This window comes from Coenobita brevimanus, chromosome 26 (genome assembly GCF_032717465.1).
Source record: "Coenobita brevimanus isolate Jiangsu-jjx chromosome 26, ASM3271746v2, whole genome shotgun sequence".
NCBI lineage: Eukaryota > Metazoa > Arthropoda > Malacostraca > Decapoda > Coenobitidae > Coenobita > Coenobita brevimanus.
In genome coordinates, this window is record NC_136979.1 from 3,114,799 (window position 1) to 3,139,555 (window position 24,757).

A 24,757-nucleotide genomic window follows, 5' to 3' on the forward strand; every position below is an offset into this window, starting at 1 on the left:
ACAAGTGATCTCAGCACCCTCTGCTTTCTTGAAAAAGTATTTTTAAAAGTGGAGGTTTTTAGAAACTGAATTTTTAGATATGAGAGTTTGTACCGTGCCTGTGACTTCGTTTTCATTTGGTTGTGTCGTGTGGGGAAAGTTCTCAGAGAGATGTATTCAAGATGTTCCCATCATTTGTGAACACATGGAAAATGGTGGTAGGATGAGGATGTAACAGAAATGTGTATGTGCCCTATTGTATTAAAAAATCCAGTACTTCCTCAGTTAACACCGTAGCTGTGTATCTAAAAACTACTGTGCTAAGTGAAAATTGCTTCAGAAGAGGGTCACGATCTAGCAAGAATGCTCATCTTCTTAGAGACATCATACTGAAGGCGGCAAACAATAGTAAAGTGTTTCTGATGTGAGTGGGTGTATCAGTATGGACTGAAAGTAAAAGTAAAAAAAATAAATGTAAGAAACAGGATATATTTATTGAGATAAATGCTTTTATGAGTTGTTTAAACTCTGACCCTTCCGCCACACATTCTGACTGGTTAATAATGAAAAATGTCTGTTGGTGTGTTTTATGATTAAGAGTTCAAATATTGATTACTTGCTGTACAGTATAATGAAAAATTTGTTAAGTGAAAGTGTGTTAAATGAGGAATTATTGTATGCTAATGTTATTAACGTTTTCATAGCTGTCAATATTATGTGCATCAGAACTTGCATCATACAGACATATTGCACAGAGATGCAGCTGGAAGCTCCCTTCTCAATGTTTTTACCAAAGAATTGTTTTATCAAGATAAATTTAATGTTGAGTACTTCAGCACAGCATGTATTTTATCAAGATAAATTTAATGATGTATACTGCAACTCAATATGTATTTTATCATAAACTGAAAATGCAGAAAAACTAACTTGCCATTATGTTTGGAATACTACTGTAAGTACGAGATTCTTGGATATCACCGTTATTTATTATGATGATGATGATGAAGTATTATTATCATCACTGTTTTGTTGTAGGTAGGGGCACTCACCATCCACTCACCTGATGTAGTGCTGCTTTGGGTGTCTGTCCTTTCCTCATCTTTGTCCTTCATTCTTTCCTCGTTCTTCTGCCTGTGGGTGACTTTACACTCCCTCTTCTTTCTTTCCTCTTCCTTCTGCCTATGGGTGACTCTACACTGAGTGACAAGCCAAATGGTTTCCTGTACACCAGGAAACCATTTACTACACTGGGTGGTAACCATATAACCAAATTGCGGTGCCTGGTGGTTTAGTGAGGAATTAAGGTACTCCAATTGGATTGAGCTGGTGCAGGTTTGTATCCAAGGGGTAGTTGGGGTTTATTGCTCATGTAATGCCACTCAGGGATGAGTGAGACTGGTCACTCTCATCTTAAAAATCAGGACCAACTAGCCTAGCCCTGGGCTCCTCCGCTCCTCATGGAGCAACACAGGATTGGATGATAGATGGATGGTTGTATAATTATCTCAGCAATATTACATCAGGTATGTGATTTCAAAACATTGATAAAAATATGCATTAGACAACAGTTCTTTTATTTTAGCTAATTCAGGTTCATGTGTTAGGGAGCCCCAACCCTCTCCCAAGGATGTTCCACTAATGTTGGAGACAGCCTGAATGCAGCCTATGATTGAAAGCTTTGGAAGTCTGGTTTGGTGCAACTATGAAAACCAGAATGTCTGTTCGGAGATGTTTAGGCAGATGGGGACGGCATTGGGGGCAACTGTGAAAATGTCCCTAGAAACCCTTCCCGATTGTAAAGACATGTCAGCCTCCACCACTCGTCACTTTTACAGTATTGTAAGCAGCTTCATACCTAGTATGACACAGGAAGGGGATTGTGCCTAATGCTTCCTTTCTCTTTTAGATCCCAGTGAGATCATAAATTCATATTTTGGATCTCCCCACTGTGTTAGAAATGGTACTGTAGTAGGATGGAGATGTATGGATTTAACACAGTTTACCCTACTTCTGGATATGTTTTGTATTATTCTATGCATATACAAAAAACAGTATTAAATTATATTATCGTATGCATATACAAATCAGTACAGTATTAAATGCCTTTTATAAAAAGGATACCCAGACTGTACTTTGATAAATTTTGGAGTTAAGGTTGAAATAATTGATAGGTCAAATAAGCCTACTGTACTCCAATCTCCCACGATGATGAATGTACAGTACAGTAATTGGATAGTATGACACTTTTGGTGGAGAGGAACACCTTAACCTTATGACATCGATGTGAGCAGATGGTGCTTTTTGGTAGTTGTATAGGCATCCCCCAGCCACCTATTTAAGTCCCTGAAGAGGATGATGGACTGCAGGAAGGCAACTTCAGGATGTATTTTAATGGCGTTACATTTAGATGAGCCTAGGGCCACACCAACACGATCTTTCACTATCTGGTACAAGCCTGCACAGGCAGACACCTAAGAGGGTGCAGAATGTCCATTCATGTGCTCTGACATATCTTCACCCTTTAGTATTCCCTCAGTAACATACGTACTCACTCAGAGGCAGGGATTCCAGCGCATGTCCACATGATTTTCTCACCCTACACTCCAGAAGTCTATCACATAGATACCCATGGTTGAAGAGGGGGTATCATTACTGATAACCCTTTCAGCCAAAGGACATAAAATGTCTGACAGCATTAACTTATGGATGGTTGTTCCTAACATTACGAAACATGTTTTGTATATGAGTACTGTACTTTGATTTAATAATACTGAATTGTCCATATACTTTCCTTAGTATAGTACAGAAAAAAATCCAGTATCTACAATAACTTTATTACACAACACACACACTCCTGTACAAAATGTTTCTGATGTATGATGTACTAAATATATTCTTTATATAATAACAATTTTCTTTTCCCCTTGCATAATTGGTTGATGTCTAGTGCTTTGGTGATTTTTGCTCAACACCAGTTAAGATTTGTCTTTAATAAAGTTGTAGATTCTAATGACATGCTACAGTTAAGGTTGAAATACACAGGACAAATAGGTATGAAGAGATTTGTCAGGTGTATGTCATTTGTGTGCAATGTATAAGGTAAGATTTGGCATGAATGAGTCTGCATCCATCCATCCATCCCATACATGCATAAAAGATTCTCATGTACAACAGTGTTACTGCTGGAAAAAAAATCCACAACTGGAACTTGTTGCTATCACTTACGAGTTCTCAGCAACTTGGATTATTGTACCAAGTTGGAAGCAGTACATCTAATCTCCAGTTTCATCCACCAAAAAAAAAAAAAAAAAAAAAAAAAAATCATTATATATTTTACAGTTTTAAATATAGATAATCTGATGCAACAATAGAGTGTCATGCATGAAACAGTAACACTGAGTGTAAATGTGCTAAAAAATATCTTGAACTAACAACAAATACTTAAAATACTGTAAGTCACAGAATCACAATGTTCCTAAACAACGTAAGACTCAACACCTAGTTAAGTTACTGTTACATTCAAGACACTTTAATATTTGTAGTTTTAATGATATAATTATATCTAAGACAGCTACTGCAGTTGTTTACTAAATGCTTCAAAGACTAGTAGCAGGAATAACTGAAAGTACCTTAATCACAAGGAAAAGTAATTTTATCCATTTAGTAAACTAATGTAAACTATGTGATAATTCTTCTCGTATAACTATCAACATAAATCCATTACTCGGGGCTGTATCTTACAATGTACTTTACTGTTAAAGTACAACACAACTATATAATATTCAGTGACAGTCAAGTAAGTAGATCAATAATTTGATCAAATGTCGTCAACCACTGTATTCACTAATCCCTTCAATCCAATAACATACTGTTTTTTTTTATCTCCAGACTATTTTATTCAACTTATCATGATAATTTTGAACAAGAGGGACTAGATAACCCCTTCATGACAAGCGACTTCCTAAGCTGAAATAAAATTGTCCGGAAACAGAAAGAATACAAAAAAATTAATGGATTCAAGGGGTTAAGTGGCTAACCTTCTACTCTTGTACTTGATGAGGTGTAACAGCAAGCCACATATCATCAGCTCAGTGTAGTCAGCAGTGTATAAAAATGCATATGGCCACTTCAGAACAGTATTGCTGTATATGTATTTTGCTATCTTCTGAAGTGCTGCTTTGCAACACAGTTAAAAATTTCCTGTATGTACAGAGCATCTGCAACAGTAAATTCCCTTTTTATCAAAATAATGCATGTGCAGCTGAGTTGGGTTTCCTATGAATTTGTAAACCAAATTTCATTTAACTACAGTAATTTTAAACTTTTTGGGTAAGGCCACTCTGAACTCTTCCATCACAATCATGCACTGTTGATCTGGTATTAGCATATCCTTTTTATATCTTACACACCAAGTAAATGAAAACTGTATCACGTACAGGTATATGTATCTAAACTTAAAATAACGAAGTTTTTATTACTTTGTTTGAGAGGTTTCCATCACTCACGAAGTTATGTTATTCATGAAAACTGCACAGTACATGACAGTGAACTGACTGACTGACTGTGCAAAGATCATTCACTGCTGTAACATAAAAAAAACTGGTAGTTTGAGTTTTTGAAGTGAAGAAGAGCTCATATGCTTGCCCTGCCATTGCATGCAAGCTGCCAGACTCACCATTGTGCTTTATCTCAATGATCTGATGCAACAAATTCTAAACTATTCCTCTACAGCTTGCATATACATACTTTATAAGCATGAGAATATACAGTACCCTCCCGCAGTGAACGAGTTTATGGGTGGCAGACAAGCTCGTTCACTGTGAACAACGTATCTTTTGGGAAAAATAGCACCGGTGGCACTGCCCCTCAAGGTCCACTTTTTGAGCCATAGAGATATACTAAAGGGCACATTTCAAACACACACAGTACAGATATATGAAATGTAACAAACACATGGTTATTTAACCTTAAATGGAGCAGATGGCAGTCCTGATTGGCTTGAATACAGATGGGTCCAAGGCAGGGAGATACACTTAAGGCATGTCTGGCACATCACCTTCCACTTTCTCGTTCCCATCACCAGTCTCGCACTCATCATTTGACTGAACCACTTCCCCACGTGCCTCTACCTCATCCACCTCTCCCATAAAACCTTCAGAGTCCAAAGCATCATATCATCATCGTCTTCCCCAAGAAGTGTAATAGACGATGTAGAGGAAACTGGCTCCTGTTGTTCTTTAATTCGGTAGTAGCGTGTGATGTTTGTTTTCTTCTTTTGACTTCCATATTGCACCTTTCAATGTAATAATGAAAAGTGGTTTCTAACCCCTCTGAGCACTTCCTGTGTCCTAAGGTAGCTGGTTTCATTTGTCTTGACCTCTTCTCTCTCAGAACATCCACTGCCGCAAGAATTTTACTGATCTTCGACGGAAGTAAATCGTCGTCCTCCACTGGATTCTGCTTAACAGGTTGGTCAGAGCTGGCCTCTTGTGCAGTATCTACTGGGAGGGAGGGGTTCATTCAATATGGGAGATGGCAGTTATGGCCTATTCTTTCCCCTTATTTTGTTCATTCAGAGTTCAAATCGTTCATTATGGTTTTGGGGACCTGATTACCCCCTGCTCATTCACTAGGCAAATCGTATACTCTGAATACGTTCACTGTGGGAGGCTACTGTACTTGCCAACAGTTGAAGTGCTGGCATCTGCAGTATTTTGGGTGGAATACTTTACACTGTCATATAGCTGTCCAACTCGATATTCCTCAAACATTTCCACATGAACTTTAAACATCATCCTGTTTGTTTTCATCATTGTGTCTTGATACAACCTTATTCCTTCAGTATAATGACACTATTCTTGTTACTGGAGGGCAATTTTATACAGGTTGGAGGAGACCTCGTCTGTTATGGTGAACGGTGACTGTTTCTAACCCTTTTGCCATGATGAATCTCCTAATCTGAATAAAATAGTATGGAGGTAGGGGGAAGAAAAAAAAAATCCCTCGTAGTGAAGGGGTTTTAAAGCAGCCTTGGGCATAATAAATACTGTAATACCACATGCCCACCTGTTGCTTTTCCACCAGGTTGCTGCAGATACATCCAAGCATGCAAGTTTTCAGGCAATTCAAAAGCTTGCCCCCTTTGTTATGATGAAGTCTCCGTTCATTTTATTGCTGCTGTTACCAAACCAGTTTATTCAAATTAGGAAGCACATCTAGCAGTGAGAGTCCATGAAGGTATTATACAGTTGGCCCTCCACATTTGCGGGGGTTAGGGGAGACAGACCCCCGCAAATGTGGATTTTCTGCGAATGTTTGGTGTACCCTCCCAAAAATGCCTCTACAGCCGCAAATCACCCCGTGAGCAAGTGTGCATGTACTATACCTAATAAACCATACCTAGGACCTGAAAACAGCATAAAATATCACAAATCGCTGATGACTTGCATGTGGGCAAGTCATCAGCTACATATTTGCCCCAACTAATTACAACCATACCCATTAAATTCAGTCTTGGCTCCACAGAGGGGCAATCCGCGAATCTGTGAGGCCCACGAAAGTTGCTTCCGCGAATGTGGAGGGCCGCCTATATATATATTCATCATTCATCATCCAATCCTACATTGCCCTGTGAGCATAGGAGCCCAGGGCTAGGCAAGTTGGTTCTCACATTCAAGATGAGAGTAACCAGACGCACTCGTCCCTGAGTGGCATTATGTGAGCAATAAACTCTAGCCACCCCTTGGATATAAACCTTCATCGGCTCAATCCAACTGGAGCACCATAATTACTCACTAAACCACCAGGAGCCAAAATTTGGTTATATGGTTACCACCCAGTGTAGTAAATGGTTTCCTGGTGTACATGAAACCATTTGGCTTGTCACTCAGTGTACTGTCACCCACAAGGAGAAGGAAGAGGAAAGAATGAAGGAAAAAAAGACAAGAGAGAGAGTGTAAAGTCACCCGTAGACAGAAAGAAGAGGAAAGAATGAAAAAAGTAAAGACAGAAAAGGAAGGAAGAGAGGAAAGGGCAGTCACCCGAGAGCAGCACTACATTGAGTAAGCGGATGGTGGGCGCCCCCACCTACCGCTCCTTACCTCCTACGCTCCTCACGGGGCAACATAGGCTTGGCTGATTGATGGATGGATATATATATACAGTATATATAAATATAAATATATATATATATGAACCAGGGTTCGCGCCCTGGGATTGTTCACCTGGCCACGTACTGCTTTGGTGGACACAAGGGATGCTGTGGTTGACCCAGTGTCGCTTACTATAAAGTATGCTTGCATCCAACTGGCTTGCGTGGGCCAATTACACTTGGTTCACAGACTACACACACATCCAAAGCCACTCCAACACTATAAGTACACTTACAAGCACTTCTCACCCTACATACAATCTCTACCAGACAGCCTAAGCCACTTGGTAGAGATACATTGGTTGTATCGTCCTGACTTATGTCAAGATAGGCCGGTCCTGCAGTGGATACTCAAACGGCTGCTGCTGCGATGCTATATATATATATATATATATATATATATATATATATATAAAACTCATTGAAGTTGTAGAGCAGGATTTAAAGTACATACTGTATATCAATGAATTCAAAGGGTTTAGCCCACATAGTGACAAAAAGAGGCAACCTTTTGAGCAAAATTTTCGGTTTCATTTAACTTGCCAAAACTGAGCCTAAACAATAACAGATAGCCAAATATGCCAATACAGGATTCAGATGTTCATAAAAAGCTGACTATCAGTTGTACATGCATTTTTGCCATATGAATCCAGTTAACAGAGACTGTGTATTTAGGAAACTAAGAATATAAATACTGTATGTATAAAACACATCACTCAAGACAAAAGGTTTTTCTCTACTGTATGGAATGAACATGAGGGTTTATGGTCTTAAAAAAGTATCAGAGTACTAAAAATACTCATACATTCAATACAATACATGCACACTTGTTTTTAACCCTTTCATTCCAATGTTTTCAAATTTATTCTATTTCCAGATGCTTTTATTAAACTCAGGACAGACCTCACAAAGTGAAGGACCTAATGAAGGCTGTAAGTAACCCCTCTAATCCCAAAAAATCTCTTATGCTTAATAAAACGTCTGTAATTAACAAGACTATTCTAAAAGAAATATCACCAGACTGATGGGGTAAATAAATAAATTTTATGGTATACATTGCTGATGGGTATTGTCTCTTACCATTTTTAACAAATGGTATCTTATTAACAAGCTATTACACCCCTTCACTATGCTCATGTATTATTAATTTTGTTCTTGCTACTGCTGGATTATTTTACTCAGTTTAGGGACAACCTCAAAGGGAAAGGATTCACAACAATCTCCCATCCACGTATCACTACAAGATGCCTTCCCTAACCTAAATAACATCACCTGACAGCTGCAAGAATACGATACTAGTAGTTGTGAAGTGGTTAACAGCCAGATATGTTATTTCCACATAATGTAAACATCAAATGCCATGTTCTAACCTCCTTTTCTCTTGGGATTTAGATAGATATATTTTTTTTACATGTCATCAAGATCACTACAATGCTGCATAAAATTTACTTTATAAACTGAAATTATATACTCCTTTTAACCTCTTAAAGAAGCCCTATAAACAATGAATGCTATGCAACAAAATGAGTAGCTATAGTATAAAGCCTTCCACTACCTCAAGACCAAAATATATTCCTTTGTAAATGCCTCTTCATCCAGAAAATATACTTAGAAAAATGCAACGGTCAGACATTAATGTACTGTGCGACCCAACTTCTACTCCTCTCTTCAGAAATCTTATCCTTAAAAAAGCTCAGAACACACTGTATGAAACATTTTGTCAACTTCTGGTCTCATACACAGCTATACCCACAAAATGCCACCCACCCTCTAAGCTACACCTGAGACCCTGCTGCATAAGAAACTGGCAGACTTAGCCATTCTGATTCTAAATACATCCAACTGGAAGTGTGATATGTATCTGATGACAATATCTAGTTGGATCCCTGGGGCTTAATCAGATCATTAACATGCAAATACATAGCACACTTCACCAATTCAGACACCAAGAATCAATGTTGGCTGTCTCATCTCTTATCCTACAGGACTGCCATGCTATATTTATACTGTACTGTCCTTGGGTTTGTAAGGACAAGAACAAGGCTACTGAACAACCACTGCTGGGGCTAGTCCCGACACAAAGGCAATAGCACGGAAGATGGCATTGCGAAGGAAAGCTGGCGTACCAGGCTTATTGGCTAGGTATTCACAAGTGACACGCAGCTCGTGGAACATGTTGCGGTTGTAAGGGTTGCGACGTGACGAGTACCGCAAAGTCAGGAACCGGTAGTAGGCAAATGGAGTAATCAGACTCCCACGTCCACTGTAAATAAGATATAAATTCAGGTTAATCACTTTCACATGAAATGCAAGTTCAAGATGTCTGCATACAGCTCCAGTCAAAGGTTACAGCATATATCGCAGCAACTTTTGCAACTTTAAGCCTGCAATGAAATCATCACAAAGAGCTGGAAAGAACTACAGATATTCTCAATTTAACCCCTTAACCGCGGGGCGTCACTTTCGTGACGCTTGGGAGCAAGGGATCATACCGCGGGGCGTCGCTTTTGTGATTCTGTGTTATTTTGAATTCACCCGGGCTTTCCAGTGGGGGCTTGTATCATCTATCAGTACTGACAATGTCCAACACTAGTCAGCACTCCTAATCTCATCTGTACTCCCATCCATTGTTGACAATTTAGCCATTTCTCCCCGTTCTTGACTCCCCTCCCTACCCCCCCTCCATTACCCTATGCTCTCGCCTGCCCGGCCATGCTACGCTAAGTAAATCTTCCCTGGAATTTTTCACTGATTTCATCCATTGAAATAAGCCCTATGTCGTATTCTTATACCAAATAATATATACAAGTAAGAAATCAGGTAAGTGAGAGTGCCATACACCTGGAATTGGCTAATTATCACCTGACAACACCTCACGTGCACTCGTTCGCTAATTTTCGCTGTTTTTTTCCCCTTGAAATATGCCGTATAATCTATTTTCGTAATAAATATACATGTAAGGAGAGAAGGGAGAGGCCTAAGTGATATTTACATTCACCTGGAACTACCTAATTTATAATGTATTGTCTAGATTTCCTGCCAATCATATCAGTGCTACACAAAGCTGTTTCAAGATTTAACATTGGTAGCTCTGATTATATATCTCCTAAGTAGGCCTCTAATCTATTTTCGTAATAAATATACATGTAAGGAGGGAAGGGAGAATATTTACATTCACCTGGAACTACCAGATTTATAATGTATTGTCTAGATTTCCTGCCAATCATATCAGTGCTAGACTTAGCTGTTTCAAGAAGTAATATTGGTAACTCTGAATAACCCCTAAAGCAGGCCTCTAGGCTGCCCCTGCGTTATCAGTGTACTCTCATCTTCCGAAGTGAGAGGACGTACGTTTCATCTTGCTGACTTCAAGGCCTTTTTTTCACCCCCATGCAAATGGCTCTGTGACCTTTACCCCCTACTAAACCTCGTGTGGAAAGAGGTAAAGGGCTGACAATTGATAAAAGAGTGACTATGATCTTTCTATTGAGTAAAACAGTGCAAGTGGAATTGTAAATAATGTGTAAATAATGTGTAAACAGCAAGTGAAAGTAATGAATGTAAATATACGTGAACAATGGAAAATAGTTTTATAAGTTATTTCAAGTGACAGTGCACAACACAGTGTAAATAAAATAGAAATGTAAATAACGTAAATAAAATAGAGAACGTAAATAGAAATGTAAATGAGTAGTATTATAAGATTACGAGTATATACCCTAGGAGTAATGAAAGTGAAAGTTTCACTCTAGCATGTCTGAATGCTATGAGTTATGAGAGTGAAGATGAAAGTGACATTCACTCTCAATGCCAGTATACAGGACGAGAAAGTGAATGCTACGTATTTTACTGAAAGAAATTGAATCCCTACAGTGACAATAAACTAATACTACTGAAGGAAACTTATGGATAAAGACTGTAGATATATATAAGTGTTATATAGTAATAGAAATATAAAGTGTGAGGGGTTTTATGAATAATAAATGACAGGCTACCATGAGCAAACTAGTGCCAGTGCGACGATCAGACGCGCTCGTAATTTCCATTGCTTTCACAGTGTTTTTTTTTTTTTTAGTATGGATCCCAAACTACTTGAAAATTGTAGAATAGTGTTTATAGTGTTTGTATCTGGCTGTGGTAATCATATTACGGGTTGTCGGGAAGTGTAAAGTGGAGACTTCGTTACCCTACTTCAGAGGTCTCCACAAGTCCTACGGTAACCGACGAAGGCTCAACAATCATTCCAGGAGAAAGCTGAAGGTATGTGCCATAAGCATATGTCTATCTATCTATCTATTGCCAGACGCCTCAATCCCGTTTGGGGTGGCCACAAACAAATCGCCTCCAAGTCGCCCTGTCCCCCGCCATTTCACTTCCCTGCTCCCAACTCACACCCCCCTCTCTCATATACCTCTCCACCCCATCCCTCCATCTCATCCTCGGTCTCCCCCTCCCTCTTCCACCCTCCACCTCACTCACATACACTCTCTTCGTCAGTCTTTCACCCTCCATCCTCTCCACATGGCCAAACCACCTCAGTGTGTTCCTCACAACGCTTCCTATCACATCCACATCAACACCACAACGCTCCTTTATATCCTCATTCGTCAGCCTGTCTCTCCACGTGACTCCACAGGCTCCTCTTAAATAACTCATTTCCACTGCTCTCACTCTTGACTTGTGTCCTTCCAACAATGTCCAAGCTTCACTTCCGTACGTTAGAGTTGGTATCACAATACTGTCATGTAGTAACTTTTTTACTTCCATGCTCACTTCCCTGTTTCTTATCACTGCTTTCAAGGAACCAGCAACCTTTCTTCCCTGCTGTACCCTTTCAAGCACTTCACCCTCCAAACCTCCATCCTTACTCATCACACTACCCAAATACTTAAACGTACTCACATTTTCCAATTCCTCACCATCCAACCTCGCTATACATTCACTGACTTCACCTCTCTCAAAGACCATCACTTTACTCTTCCCTACATTCACCTTTAGGTTCCGTTTCTTACACACTCTCTCAAACTCATCCACCAAGCCTTGCAGCTCCCCTTCGTCTTCACTCAACAACACAGTATCATCTGCAAACAACAGTACAGGGAGTTTCCAAACACTATCCTCTCTCACCAGGGCCACTCCAACATCCACTACCCTACCTTGTACCTCTTTTATTACCCCATCCATGTACAGATTGAACAACCATGGAGACATGACACATCCCTGTTTCAAACCAACTTTCAAAGAGAAAAATTCACTTAGTTCACCATCCACACGCACTGCAGCCTTCGCACCATCGTACATACTCTTCACAGCATTCAACAACTTCCCACCTACTCCATATATTCTTAACACTTTCCACAATCCTTGTCTATCCACCCTGTCATATGCTTTCTCCAAATCCATGAAAGCCGCATACAACTTCTTTCCCTTCTCTAGAAACTTTTCCACTAAAGATCTAAGAATGAATATCTGATCTACACAACCTCTTCCCTTCCTAAAGCCTCCCTGTTCTTCTCCAACTAATTTCTCTGTTCTTTCTCTAACTCTGTCTATAAGTATCCTACCATACACTTTTCCTATTATACTAAGAAGACAAATGCCCCTATGATTACCACACACTTCTTTTTCCCCTTTTCCTTTGTACAAGGGAATAATTATACCTGACTTCCAATCCTCCGGGACTCTACCTTCCTCCCAGGCCAATCTGCACATCTTCCACATCCATTCTACTACTATCTCTCCCCCATGCTTCAGCATCTCACCACACACTCCATCAATTCCTGGGGCTTTCCCCGATTTAACTTTCTTCATTGCTTCCACAACCTCTATCCTACTGATTTCTTCCTGTCTTCTCACCTCCCTCCTTCTCCCAGCCATTCCCCAGCCACTTATACTCGCATTACTTCCATCCTCTACGTTCAACAATTCCTTAAAGTGTTCTCTCCATCTGCTCACTTTTTCTCCCTTCTCCACTAGTAATCTACCATGTTTATCTTTCACTCCCCTGCTAACTTCACTTCCACCCTGTCTTACTCTTTTCACTTCTCTCCAGAACATTTTCTTACAGTCCCTCCACTTTACACTCAAATTCCTTCCAAATTCCTCATCCACTCTCTTCTTACTCTCTCTTACTAATCTTTTCACCTCTCTCTTCCTTTCCACATATAACTCTCTCTTCCACCTCTCAACTTCTTCCACGCCCCTATTTCTCATCCATTCATTGTATGCTTTCTTCTTTTGTGCCACAGCCTGTTTCACCTCTTCAGTCCACCACGCTGTTCCTTGCACCCCCTCCGTCTTCTCTTCCTTCCACACACCACATCACATGCTGCACATATTTCTTCTGTAAATATCTTACACACACCTTCCACGTCTCCCATCTGCTCCAATTCATATTTGCCCAATCGTTCCTCCACTTCTCTCTTATACTCTGCCTTTTTCTCATCCTCTTGTAACCTTTCCACTCTCCTTGCAACTACTCCTTCCTCTCGTCTTTCCCTTCTTCTATTCCTCCATCTTACTTGCATCCTAATTCTGGCCACCACCAAGTAGTGGTCAGAAAGTCCACTCCCCCCCCTCTATACACTCTTGCATCCTTTACACATCTTCGCATCCTTTCATCCACACACACATAATCAATCATTGCCTTCCTTTCATTCAGTTCACCACCCACCCTTCTCATCACTCGCCATGTATACCTGTGGATCATTTTATGCCTGAAGAGGGTATTGGCTATTACCAACCCCTCCCAGCACAAATGTCCACTAACGCACTCCCATTCTCATCTATCTCAGCAGGCACACCCCACTCACCAACTATTCCATCCACCTTCACATTACCAACTTTACCATTCATATCACCAATCAAAAACACTCTCTCATTCCTTCCAAACTTTTCCATGCACACTTCCACATTTGTCCAGAACTCTTCTCTCACTCTTCTAGCACGATCTTGCGTTGGCGCATACACACACACAATCGCCCACATTTGTATTCCAACTTTCAACTTTACCCACACAATCCTTGACCCAACTGATCCATACTGTCTTATGCTCTTCTTCCATCTTTTACTCACAACTATACACACTCCTTCCTTTGCCCTCTCATTCTCATCTACTCCTGCACATATACCCCATCCATACTCCCATTCTCTCACACTTTCTCCTCTCCATTTTGTCTCAGTTATTCCACATACATCCACTTTCGCATCCTCAAGCACCTGGACAATCTCTCTCTCTTTCACCTCATCATTCGCTCCTCTTACATTCCATGTACACATTACCAAGTCCTTTGTCCGGTCCTGGGTCATCAACGTTTGGTCAGTCCTTGTCCGAGGCTTCTTGTTTGTTTTTTTAGTTAGTTGTTTTCCGGGGAGGGGCACTAACCCTCCGCCAACCCTTTTAGTCGCCTTTTACGACAAGCAGGGATACTGGGGGAGTATTCTTGAAAACCCCCCTACCCCCAGGGAAGCATATGTAATTTTATTATTCTAGGACTAATAACTGATTTTTGGCAAATATTTTTTGAGAGTCTGTTGGAGCCCAAATAACCCCGCGGCACACGCAAGTCATTGGTAAACAAGCCCGCGGTGTAGGGGTTAAAGAAGCAAAACCACCAGTATAATATACTGTGTATATATATATATATACACTATAGTGTGAGTGTGTGTATATATATATATATATATATACCTGTATACATATATAAGGTCGTCCCTGCTATAACGACAAGATGCATTCGGGAAAACCCATATACAGTATATATATATATATATATATATACAGTCGGCGCAATGGAAATCTGGACCCTCTATTTCACGCCATATATTTGGTAGGATCCAAGAAATATTGTAGGAAAATTCCTGTAGTCAGTGGATTTTTTTTCTGGTGGCTTCTAGCAACTTTACAGGCTTAACACCACATGCTGTGAGTTTATGAGCTCAGTACCTGCCTGACTTTTGATGGAAAAGCACATCAGGATTTTCTTGTCCTGCCTGGCCCTTGTTAATTTCAAAGCTCTCGTTTTCACCCCCTCCTCTGCCTTAGTGAATCATTGGAGATGGGTCCCAGCCACTAACTGATGTGGAAAAAGCCCGAATTTTAACTATGAGAGAGGAAAATGTAAAAATTAAGGAGAGGCTTCAGTGCAGCAGTATGGCCGGGGATCTTGAAGTCTTTCCGAAGCTGATGCTGTATGGTTTTTTCAGACACATCTTTCAGCAATTCTGGGTACATATCTTTCAGCTGTCTAGCAGTCAAACATGGGTCTTTTATCACAGCTTGCTTCAGTAACCTGTCTGTAGTTGGTGATGTCTTCTTTTTAGGTCCTAGCCTGTCTTTATGTTGGGGAATTGTGTTTTTTGGCAGATGGCGGGCAGCAGCAAGGAGTGCCATAACGGTAGATTTTCCTCACCCAGTTCGAATACAAATATCCTTAACTTTTACATTTTCCTCTCTCATAGTTAAAATTCAGGCTTTTTCTACATCAGTTAGTGGCTTGGGACCCATCTCCAATGATTCACTAAGACAGAGGAGGGTGTGAAAACGAGAGCTTTGAAATTAACAAGGGCCAGGCAGGACAAGAAAATATGACGTGCTTTCCCACCCAAAGTCAGGCAGGCACTGAGCTCATAAGCTCACAGCATGTGGTGTTAAGCCTGTAAAGTTGCTAGAAGCCACCAGAAAAAAAATCCGCCGCCTACAGGAATTTTCGTACAATATTTCTTGGACCCTACCAAATATATGGTGCAAATTAGAGGGTCCAGACTTCCATTGCGCCGACTGTATATATATCCTGTATATATATATACAGTATATATATACTGCTGTGAGCAAGGCAATAGGTAGAATGCAGGTGGGGAAGGCAGCAGGTGTGTCTGGGTTGACTGTTGAAATGTGGAACGCTTCAGGAGATATAGGAGTGAGGTTAGTCACTGATCTGATATGATTATATATGAGTGTGTTGTCCCAGATGACTGGCTGAAGAGTGTAATTGTAAATGTGTATAAGAGGAAGGGTGATGCCCTGGAAAAGGGAAATTATAAAGGCATAAAACTTTCAGACCAGCTGATGAAGGTTATGGAGAAAGTTCTAGATGGTATGATTAGAGATGGAGTGAATACTGATGAGATGTAGTTTGGGTTTATGCCAGGCATAGGGATCTCTGATGCCATATTCATTGTTCGACAGCATCAGGAAAAATATATAGAAAAGAAATGGGAACTGTACTTTGTTTTTCTTGATTTGAAGAAGGCCTTTGACAGAATCTCTTGAGAGGTGGTGAAGTGGGCAATGAGAAAGCTTGGGATCGTGGAGTGGCCATGTACATGGGTGCTGGCGCCCAGGTAAAGGTGAATGGAGATTTGAGTGATGAGTGAATGTTGGTGTTCACAAGGGGTCAGTTTTGGGCTGGTGGCTGTACTGTCAAAGACAAGGGAGAGTAGCCATGTGTGTTCTGCCACAAGGGTGTGGGAAGTAATTCCATCCTGTGCAGTGTCTGTGAGAAGTGGGCGCAAAAGAGCTGTAGTGATATCAGAGGTAGACTGCGAGATAATGCTGATTTCATGTGTGCAGTGTGTTGAGAGCAGGTGGAGATTGTCAGGTGTGAAAGGACTGAACTTGCTGGCGAGTTTCTTGGATGTGTGGAAGTTTCGTTATTTGGGAGACATGTTATGTGCTGGAGGCGGGGCTGGAGCTAGCTCTGTGGCTAGAGTGAGGAGTGGTTGGAAGAAGTTCAAGGAGATGTTGCCTCTCCTGACATCGAGAGCTCTTCCTCCGTGCTAAGGGATCTTTGTATGCAGTGTGTTAGGAGTGCAATGCTGTATGGTGGTGACTAGTGAGACTTGGGCAGTAAAGGAAGAGGATATTCATAGGCTTAAATGTACAAAAATGGCAATGATTAGGTGGACGTGCAGTGTGTTCCTGAGTGCAAAGCCTGGGGGGGGGGGTGCTAGGTTTACGATGGAAGAGTTGAGGGATAAGATGCGACTGGAGTGTATTGGTGCTGTGATGAAGAGAGGCAGATTGAGATGCTTTCAGCATAGGGAGAGGATGGGAGATGATGATTGGGCGCAGAAAGTGAGAAGTGTCAATGTTAGTGGTAGGGTTGTGAGAGGTAAACCGAAGAAGACCTGGGACGAGGTCACTGAGTGTGACCTCTGGGATAAGGGACTAAATAAGGAAGTTGCCAGAGACTGAGTAGCATGAAGAGCCGCCATTAGGTGATCATGGCCGATGCATGCAAGCACATTGAGGCCTTCAAAAACAAATGAAAGATATACTTTATACATATATAAATATATAATAAACTTTGGGAGCGTTCTTCTGGCCATGTACTGCATTGGTGGACACAAGGGGTGATGTGGTTGAACCAGTGTCGCATACTATAAAGTATGCTTGCACCCAGAGAGCTTGCGTGGGCCGATTACACTTGGTTCACAGACTACACACACATCCAAAGCCACTCCACCAATACAATTACACTTACAAGCACTTCTCACCCTACATACAATCTCTACCAGAGAGCCTAAGCCACTTGGTAGAGATACATTGGCTGTATTGTCCCCACTTCGGTCAGGATAGGCCAGTCCTGTAGTGGACTCAAACAGCTGATGATATATATATATATATATATGATGCAGCTTTGGACATTATTATCACCAGCGGTAAAGTTACACTCGCACAGGTGAAGAGTGCTGTGAAGCAGCAGAAACATGGGAAAGCAACTGGGGTTGATGAGGTGTATGTGGAGATGCTTAAGTGTAGTGGAAAGAGTGGAATGAAGTGCTTGTTGGAGATATGTAAGAAGACCTGGATGAGTGAAACTGTGCCTGCAGAGTGGAAAAAGACTGTGATTGTACCGCAGTCCAAAAATAAAGGTGAGCAAAGTGAGTGCAAGAATTATCGTGGCATAAGTTTATTGTGGTAGGAAAGGAATATGGAAGAATTATTATACAAAGGGTAAGAGAGGTATCAGAAGTCCTAGTGAATGATGAACAGGGTGGCTTTAGGAGTGGCAGAGGCTGTGTGGATCAAATATTTGCAGTGAGACAGATACCTGAGAAGGCGTGTGAGAAGGACCATAAGGTGTTTATGGCATTCAAGGACCTGGAAAAAGCATACAACAAAGTGGACAGAGAAGGAGTGTGGAAAGTTTTGCGCATGTACGGTGTAGATGGTTAGGTGCTAGGTGCCATCAAGAGTTTTTATAATGGTAGTGAAGCATGCGTAAGGGTTAATGGGCATCTAAGTGAATGGTTCACGACCGGTATGGGCGTGCAAAAAGGTTGTGTGATGGCCCCACGGTCATTCAATATATATATGGATGGGGTGATGACAGGTAAAAACATGAGTAATGGAGAAAGGGATGGTGTTGGTAATGAATGGTGATGGATGGAATATCTCAAATTTGCTGTATTCTGATGATGCAGTACTGCTTGCAAGTACCAGACAAGAGCTTGGTAGGCTAGTGCAGAGTTTTGCTGATATCTGTGATTGTCATGCCTTAGAAGCAAATGTAAAGAGTAAAGTGATGGTTACTGAGAAGGTGACTCACAGTGCAACGTTACGGTTAACGGAGAAAGACTGGAACTAGTGAGAGAGTTCAAATACCTGGAAACAGTGATAGAAAAGAGGAGAAAATGTGCAAAATAAGTTGAAAGTAGTGTGACACAAGGAAGAAAAGTAGCTGGTGCAATGAAGGCCTTGATAAGGAACAGAGGCTTGAGTGTTGCAGCTCCATGAGGTTTACATGACAGAGCGTTAGTGACAACTTTAACATACGGATGTGAGACTATGGTGTGGCATGAAAATGAAAAGTCAAGAGTGAGAGCAGTGGAGACAGGACTACTGAGGAATGTATGTGGAGTACAGAGGGTGGATAGGACATGTGGAGAGAATGGATAACAATACAGTGGTGAAAAAGGTATATCTGAGCAAATTTGAAGGAGGGAGGAGGCGAGGTAGGCCAAGAAGAAGGTGGAGAGATATGGTGGATGAGTGTGTGAGGAAGAGAGGTTTGGAAGTTGGTAAGGCTAGGGAACTGAAAAGAGATCGAGCTGGCTGGATGAATGTTGTGAGAAGTGCATAATCAGGGATTTGGCACCCCTCTTTTACGTGGCAGCGTCCGGACTGACTCAGTCGGATACATTTATGTGAAGCTACAGAACATGGTGAATGTTTTTGGTGTATCTGACAGAGCCAGGATTCCGGGGCCTTGAATGATGAGTGGCTGGAAGCGTGGCCCATTGGACTGGGCAAATTAGGGCTGTCTGGACATAGCTACTCCTCACCCTGCCCTAGGGTGGGAAAGGAGGTCTGGATGATGATGATAAAGTTAATTAAATCTGTCCTCCTCCCCAGGCTCCCTTCTCTCCAACTCATACCCTCCCCACTCATATACAGTTGTTGTTGGTGAACCCCAGTCACGCCTGACCCAGTGGACCTGTCAACTGTTGGTATGTAACTACCTCTTTGAGTTGTCCCATAGGTTCTCTACTCTGGTGATGTTGTGTCTGCATCCTAGTGTGGCATGTGCTGAGCAGTGCTCCATTACACGTGTGTTATGTTGTGTGGGCTTATCCAACTAGCAGGGCACATGTCATCTGTAATTCCAGTTGACTTAAATCTATGCCGAATGTGCATGATTTGAAAAGATACAATGTAGTGTATGACACTGTACAGAGGAGACTAGTTTGTTGAGAGTGCCTGACTTGAGAACAAAGAGTCATGAGTTTGCGCCGCACCTGGGTAAACTGCCTAGCCAGGAGAGTACCGTAGCAATCTCCTGTCACCTAGCTGGCTGTAGTAGTCGCGGCTCAGTGAGTTAGAGAGGTCTGACTGAAGGGTCAGAGTTTGGAGTCCACCAACTGGTCATTGGTAGACATCAGGAAAGACATCCGGTCATAATGTGCTACACGGTCCAAAACCAGACTCCTCTACCCAGGGGTAACGCCTTAGCCCTTATCAAAAAAAAAGGGGACATGTCATAAAAAATTATAATTAAAAAAATAATAATAAAATTGGAGTGCATGTAAACTGAGATAGCTCTACTGTTGTGCTCTCCTCCTTGTTTATGGATCCTAACCACCTAATTTTATGGTGGAAATCATGATGAAGAATGAATAAAGCAAGTTACAAAGAAAAAAGTAATCCCTGGATAAAAGAAGCGGTGTAAGAACTGTAATTAAAAACTATGTCACTTACAGAAAGAGTGAATCAAACTTTATCACTTACAGGAAAAGAGATACCACAGTCAGTGGCATGAGGAAGATCTCCACAAACGCAGCTGCACGCAGGATGTTTCTGTGCTGGTACTCCACAAGAGATATCAGGAACCTTGAACCAAGAGCATTATTTTGTCCAGCTACCTGTAACCAGAAAGGAATACTCACAGTTCAGCTTCATGATGGGGAAAAAAAAAAAAAAAAAATCCTTTGCTTAGCTAAATTCATAAACAGCTGGCAGGTAGGTTATAGGTGTTCATACTCAAATAAGTGGAACATGTTCAAGCAAACAAACTTAATTTCTGATACAACCCAGTTACTGTGCTCCATTTGTCAAAGTCTGGGTTTTTATCAGCAATAGACTGTAGTAGCAAATTTTGAGAAACGCCACTTAGTACACCTATTACCTTCTATAAATGTTTTCAACAATGTGTGGATGTTCACTGTAACTTTTAACATTTTCCAAGATAACATATTCCCCCCCCCCCCCCACCACCACCACCAGCAATATGGTAGCAAATCTTGAGAAAAGTCACTTGGGTATCAACAATTGCTTTTTCATAAACTTTCCAACAATGTGCTTATATCTTACGTAGTTGTAAAAGTCTTCAAAGTAATGCAATTTAGTGGTGTGCTCTACCTACTGAGCTATACAGAAGGACCCCTCCTCCTCCATTATAAGTAGACTGCTACTACCTGGTTACTAACTATATACAACCAGCAAGCTACATGTAGTAGCATTACTGCTTGCTGTCTTGAACAATTAAAGTGAACACAAGAACTACAAAGGCTTACTCATTACAATATGGCTCAATATATGCAACAATATGAATAATACTGAATGCATCAAGGTGCAAGATATTCAGTATAGTATATGGCAAAAATAACATTTTATATGGCATAAACCCGGCAACTCACATCAAGAAGTCCCAAGGAATAGCTTGCAAAATGAAGGAGAGCAAACAGGAATATTGGTGCGAGGACCATGGTGAGAGGGCTGGTGTACATGAAGATGATGGAGTAGAGGAGGTAGTGTGCAGAGTCCTCCATCAGCAGCTGGGCAAAGAACTCCCGGGAGAACTGAACTGAGGGAATGCGCTGGTGAAGACGTAAGGCTGATGTGGCAGCATTACTCATCAGAACTTTCTGGTAGCTGCTGTAGGGGTTTCTGTTGAGGTAAAGCCTTCGGTAATCTAGTGATTCTTACAAAATATGTTTACTGTTTCTGCAGCAGTCACTCCAAATAGGACAGAATAAAGCACTCCAAATCATCACTGAACACACACACACACACACACACACACAATTTTTGAGGCAAGGATCATTTAGATGAGGAAATCACAGTTTACTGTATTAGCATATGGTACCCAACACCCATGTCACTATAAGCACAACCATTCAGTCATACCCAGACAATAAAAAGAGACTACTTGAAAAAGTAAGAACATGATCAATTCACTCATAGCAAAATGCAAACAGACCCATTCAAAATATCCACACTTACATCAATGGACATGCACAATATGAGTCTATGCTCTCTAGTAAAAGCTGCAGCCACACCTGTTGACAAGGTTGACCTAGACTGCACACTGAACACAACCCATCCCTACTTTCATACAAATTGCCCAGGTAACAAACTTGACTATTCACTGTCAAAGAAGAGGGAGAGTGGCCATGTGTGGTTTGCCACAAGGGCATGGGACGTAATTCCATCTTATGCAGTGTCTGTGATAAGTGGGTGCATATGTGTTGTGGTGGTATTAGAGGTAGACTACAGGATAATGTTGATTTCAGGTGTGCAGTGTGTCGGGGAGAGCATGTGGAGATTGTCAGGAGTGAAAGGATTGACCTTGCTGGTGAGTCTCTCAAGTGTGTGGAAGAGTTCTGTCAATTGGAAGACATGTTATGAGCTGGAGGTGGGCTGGAGCTAGCTCTGAGGCTTGAGTGAGGAGTGGATGGAAGAAGTTCATGGAGCTATTGCCTCTCCTGACACTGAGAGGGCTCTCCCTCCATGCTAAGGGATCTTTGTATACGGCATGTGTTTGGAGTGTAATGCAGTATGGTAGTGACACCTGGGCAGGAAAGGAATAGAATATCTGCAGGCTCAAACGTACAGAAATGGCAATGATTAGGTGGATATGCAGTGTATCCTTGAATGTAAGGAGCAAGCAGGCTAGGTTTATTATGGAAGAGTTAAGAGGTAGGATGGGACTGGAGTGTAATGGTGTTGGGATGAGAAGAGGTAGATTGAGATGGTTTGGGCATGTGGAGAGGATGGGGATGACAACTGGGTACAGAAAGTGAGAAGAGTTAACGTTAGGGGTAGGGTTGCACGAGGTAGACTGAAAAAGACCTGGGACGAGGTCATTGTGATCTCAGGGATAAGGGGAGGCTGCCAGAGATTGAGCAACATGGAGAGCTGCCACTAGGTGACCAAGGCCGATGCATGCAAGCATATTGGAGCCTTCATAAACAAAACAAAATGAAATGAAACGATCTATTGACTGATCTGGACTGGCAAAACTGAAGGGCAATTGGTGCATAACACTAAAGCATACCAATTTCTGTCAACAGAGAAGTGAACTATCCCCCATTAGCGCTGCTTACATTGTATAGGTACAGAAGACTTTTAGAGTGTAGGGCGAGACATGCATATGGAAATTTGGTGATGTAATGGCAGTGGTTATGTGACAACCTGTACATACATCACGAAGGATCCCTAACAGAATGCAGGTATGTGAGAACACATGAATGCACATATTACCACACCCTCTAAAGTGTCCAGTTCTGAGTAGTACTGATTCCAGATGGGGAGTGGTAGATGTACATGCACCTGACTCAAACATCAGATGCTCCGGTCAACATTGCAGAGTACTGTACATTATATAATTCTCCACCTCACACAAGACAGCCCTTATCACAATGTCCAGCATTCACACAACAAAGTGCTGGCCTAATGATCCAACCATGTGCAATCACCACCTTTACATCTGCGCCTTAATCCACTGAGCCCAGGAGCATCTTCTGTCATTTTACTCCTGCCACCTCCAGACGATTTCATTCAGCTTATGAAAGACTTCTGAACTGGAGGGGTTACTTACAGCCTTCAAAAACCCTTTCCATAAGAAAGGCCCTTCCTGTGATAAATATCTGGAAGCAGCAACAAGGAGAAAATAGGATGTCACTGGATGTAAGGTGCTAAGCTGTTCACTCAAGAAATCATGTGGCTGTCCACCAAAAACAACTATTCCTGTTTCAATTTTACTCATAGTATACATACACACATAGAAATGACACCACACTTCCTCTTACAGAATCCCCATATTGGTGTTGGCTACGGTAGCGCTGATATATTGTTTTTTTTATGGACTGGGAGTTCAACCAAGTGCAAAACCAGCTAATTTCTTCCCAACATTTGATGGTAGCTGTTGGGTGGAAAAGAAATCTACAATGTGTAATAAGATCTGTAACAATATGTTAATCTTAGCTTTGAGTCTGACTACCTGTACTGTATTTACTCGAGGCTGAATGGTTCCTGCCTAAAAGTTATCATTGTGTGGCAAGTTAAGCTTGTAGCCACACTTCACTCCAATGGTATTATCTGCCACCCATCTAGTACTGATACCTGAAGCAGTATATAAACAGTATGTCAACATTTGTATACTTTTCCCTGAAGAAATCCATCACTCAGTACCGTATGTAGTGGTGATTACAATAGTATATTTTTGTATAATTTAAAGTGTACACTGAAGACATACCCAAAGATGGGGATCAAGTAAGATATGCAGAACAGGAGGGTAAGAGCACGGGTGGCCCAGAGTGCAGTGTCCACCTTGTGCTCCAACACATGTGCCTTCAGGGCCTCCATACCCCGTCCTCCTGGTCTCTCATCACTTCCCTCCTGCCGCTGTTCTTGTTCATTCTGTTCTTCTGGCATAGCTCTGGTTTATGATGCTAACTGGAAAGATAAACAAGCAGTTATATTACACTATACTATACTAGTATTATGCAATAATGCATGGCAGGCTAGATATGGTAATTACAGTAAAGAAAATGCAGATTCATGATGGGGCCACCTATAATAAATTTTTTTACTTGTACTGTAATTAAAAAAAGGTGTGGAGAGCACAAGAAACTCGGACTACCGGTATACACTCAAATAATCGTAATCACCATCCAAATCCATAGTTTTAAATATACTGCAAAATGCCCTAAACATGCTAAACAATCAGTACCCTCCAACAAAAAAGTCATATCCCTCCGACACTCGAACAGAATGATCTCTGACATCCGTGAAAACACAAAAAGTGGGAACTGTCACACTACTGTATGTGATTCACCTCAGTGGGAAAACAGGGGTTTGTGGAAATTAAGGTAAAACTTGGGCTAAATATTATAATTTGTGAA

General features: G+C 41.3%; 1 protein-coding gene across 1 annotated transcript; it reads right to left on the reverse strand.

The window, feature by feature from the left end:
* Window positions 1-7,869: 7,869 nt before the first annotated feature.
* On the reverse strand, window positions 7,870-24,304 carry Kr-h2 (transmembrane protein 33-containing Krueppel homolog 2). Its single transcript, XM_080268019.1, has 4 exons — window positions 24,109-24,304; window positions 21,269-21,518; window positions 20,361-20,494; window positions 7,870-9,392 (listed from the first exon to the last, which is right to left on the reverse strand). The coding sequence occupies exons 1-4, from the start codon at window positions 24,285-24,287 to the stop codon at window positions 9,173-9,175; spliced, it is 783 nt and encodes a 260-aa protein (XP_080124145.1). The 5' UTR covers window positions 24,288-24,304; the 3' UTR covers window positions 7,870-9,172.
* Window positions 24,305-24,757: the final 453 nt, after the last annotated feature.

Excerpts from the sequence above, each read along its gene's own strand:
- Kr-h2 (XM_080268019.1), bottom strand. The coding sequence starts at position 24,287 with ATGCCAGAAGAACAGAATGAACAAGAACAGCGGCAGGAGGGAAGTGAT. Across the intron at positions 20,495-21,268 it reads ATTCCTTGGGACTTCTTGAT|GTAGCTGGACAAAATAATGC; the intron begins GTGAGTTGCCGG and ends TTCTGGTTACAG. Across the intron at positions 9,393-20,360 it reads ACTGTGGTATCTCTTTTCCT|TGGACGTGGGAGTCTGATTA; the intron begins GTAAGTGATAAA and ends TCTTATTTACAG.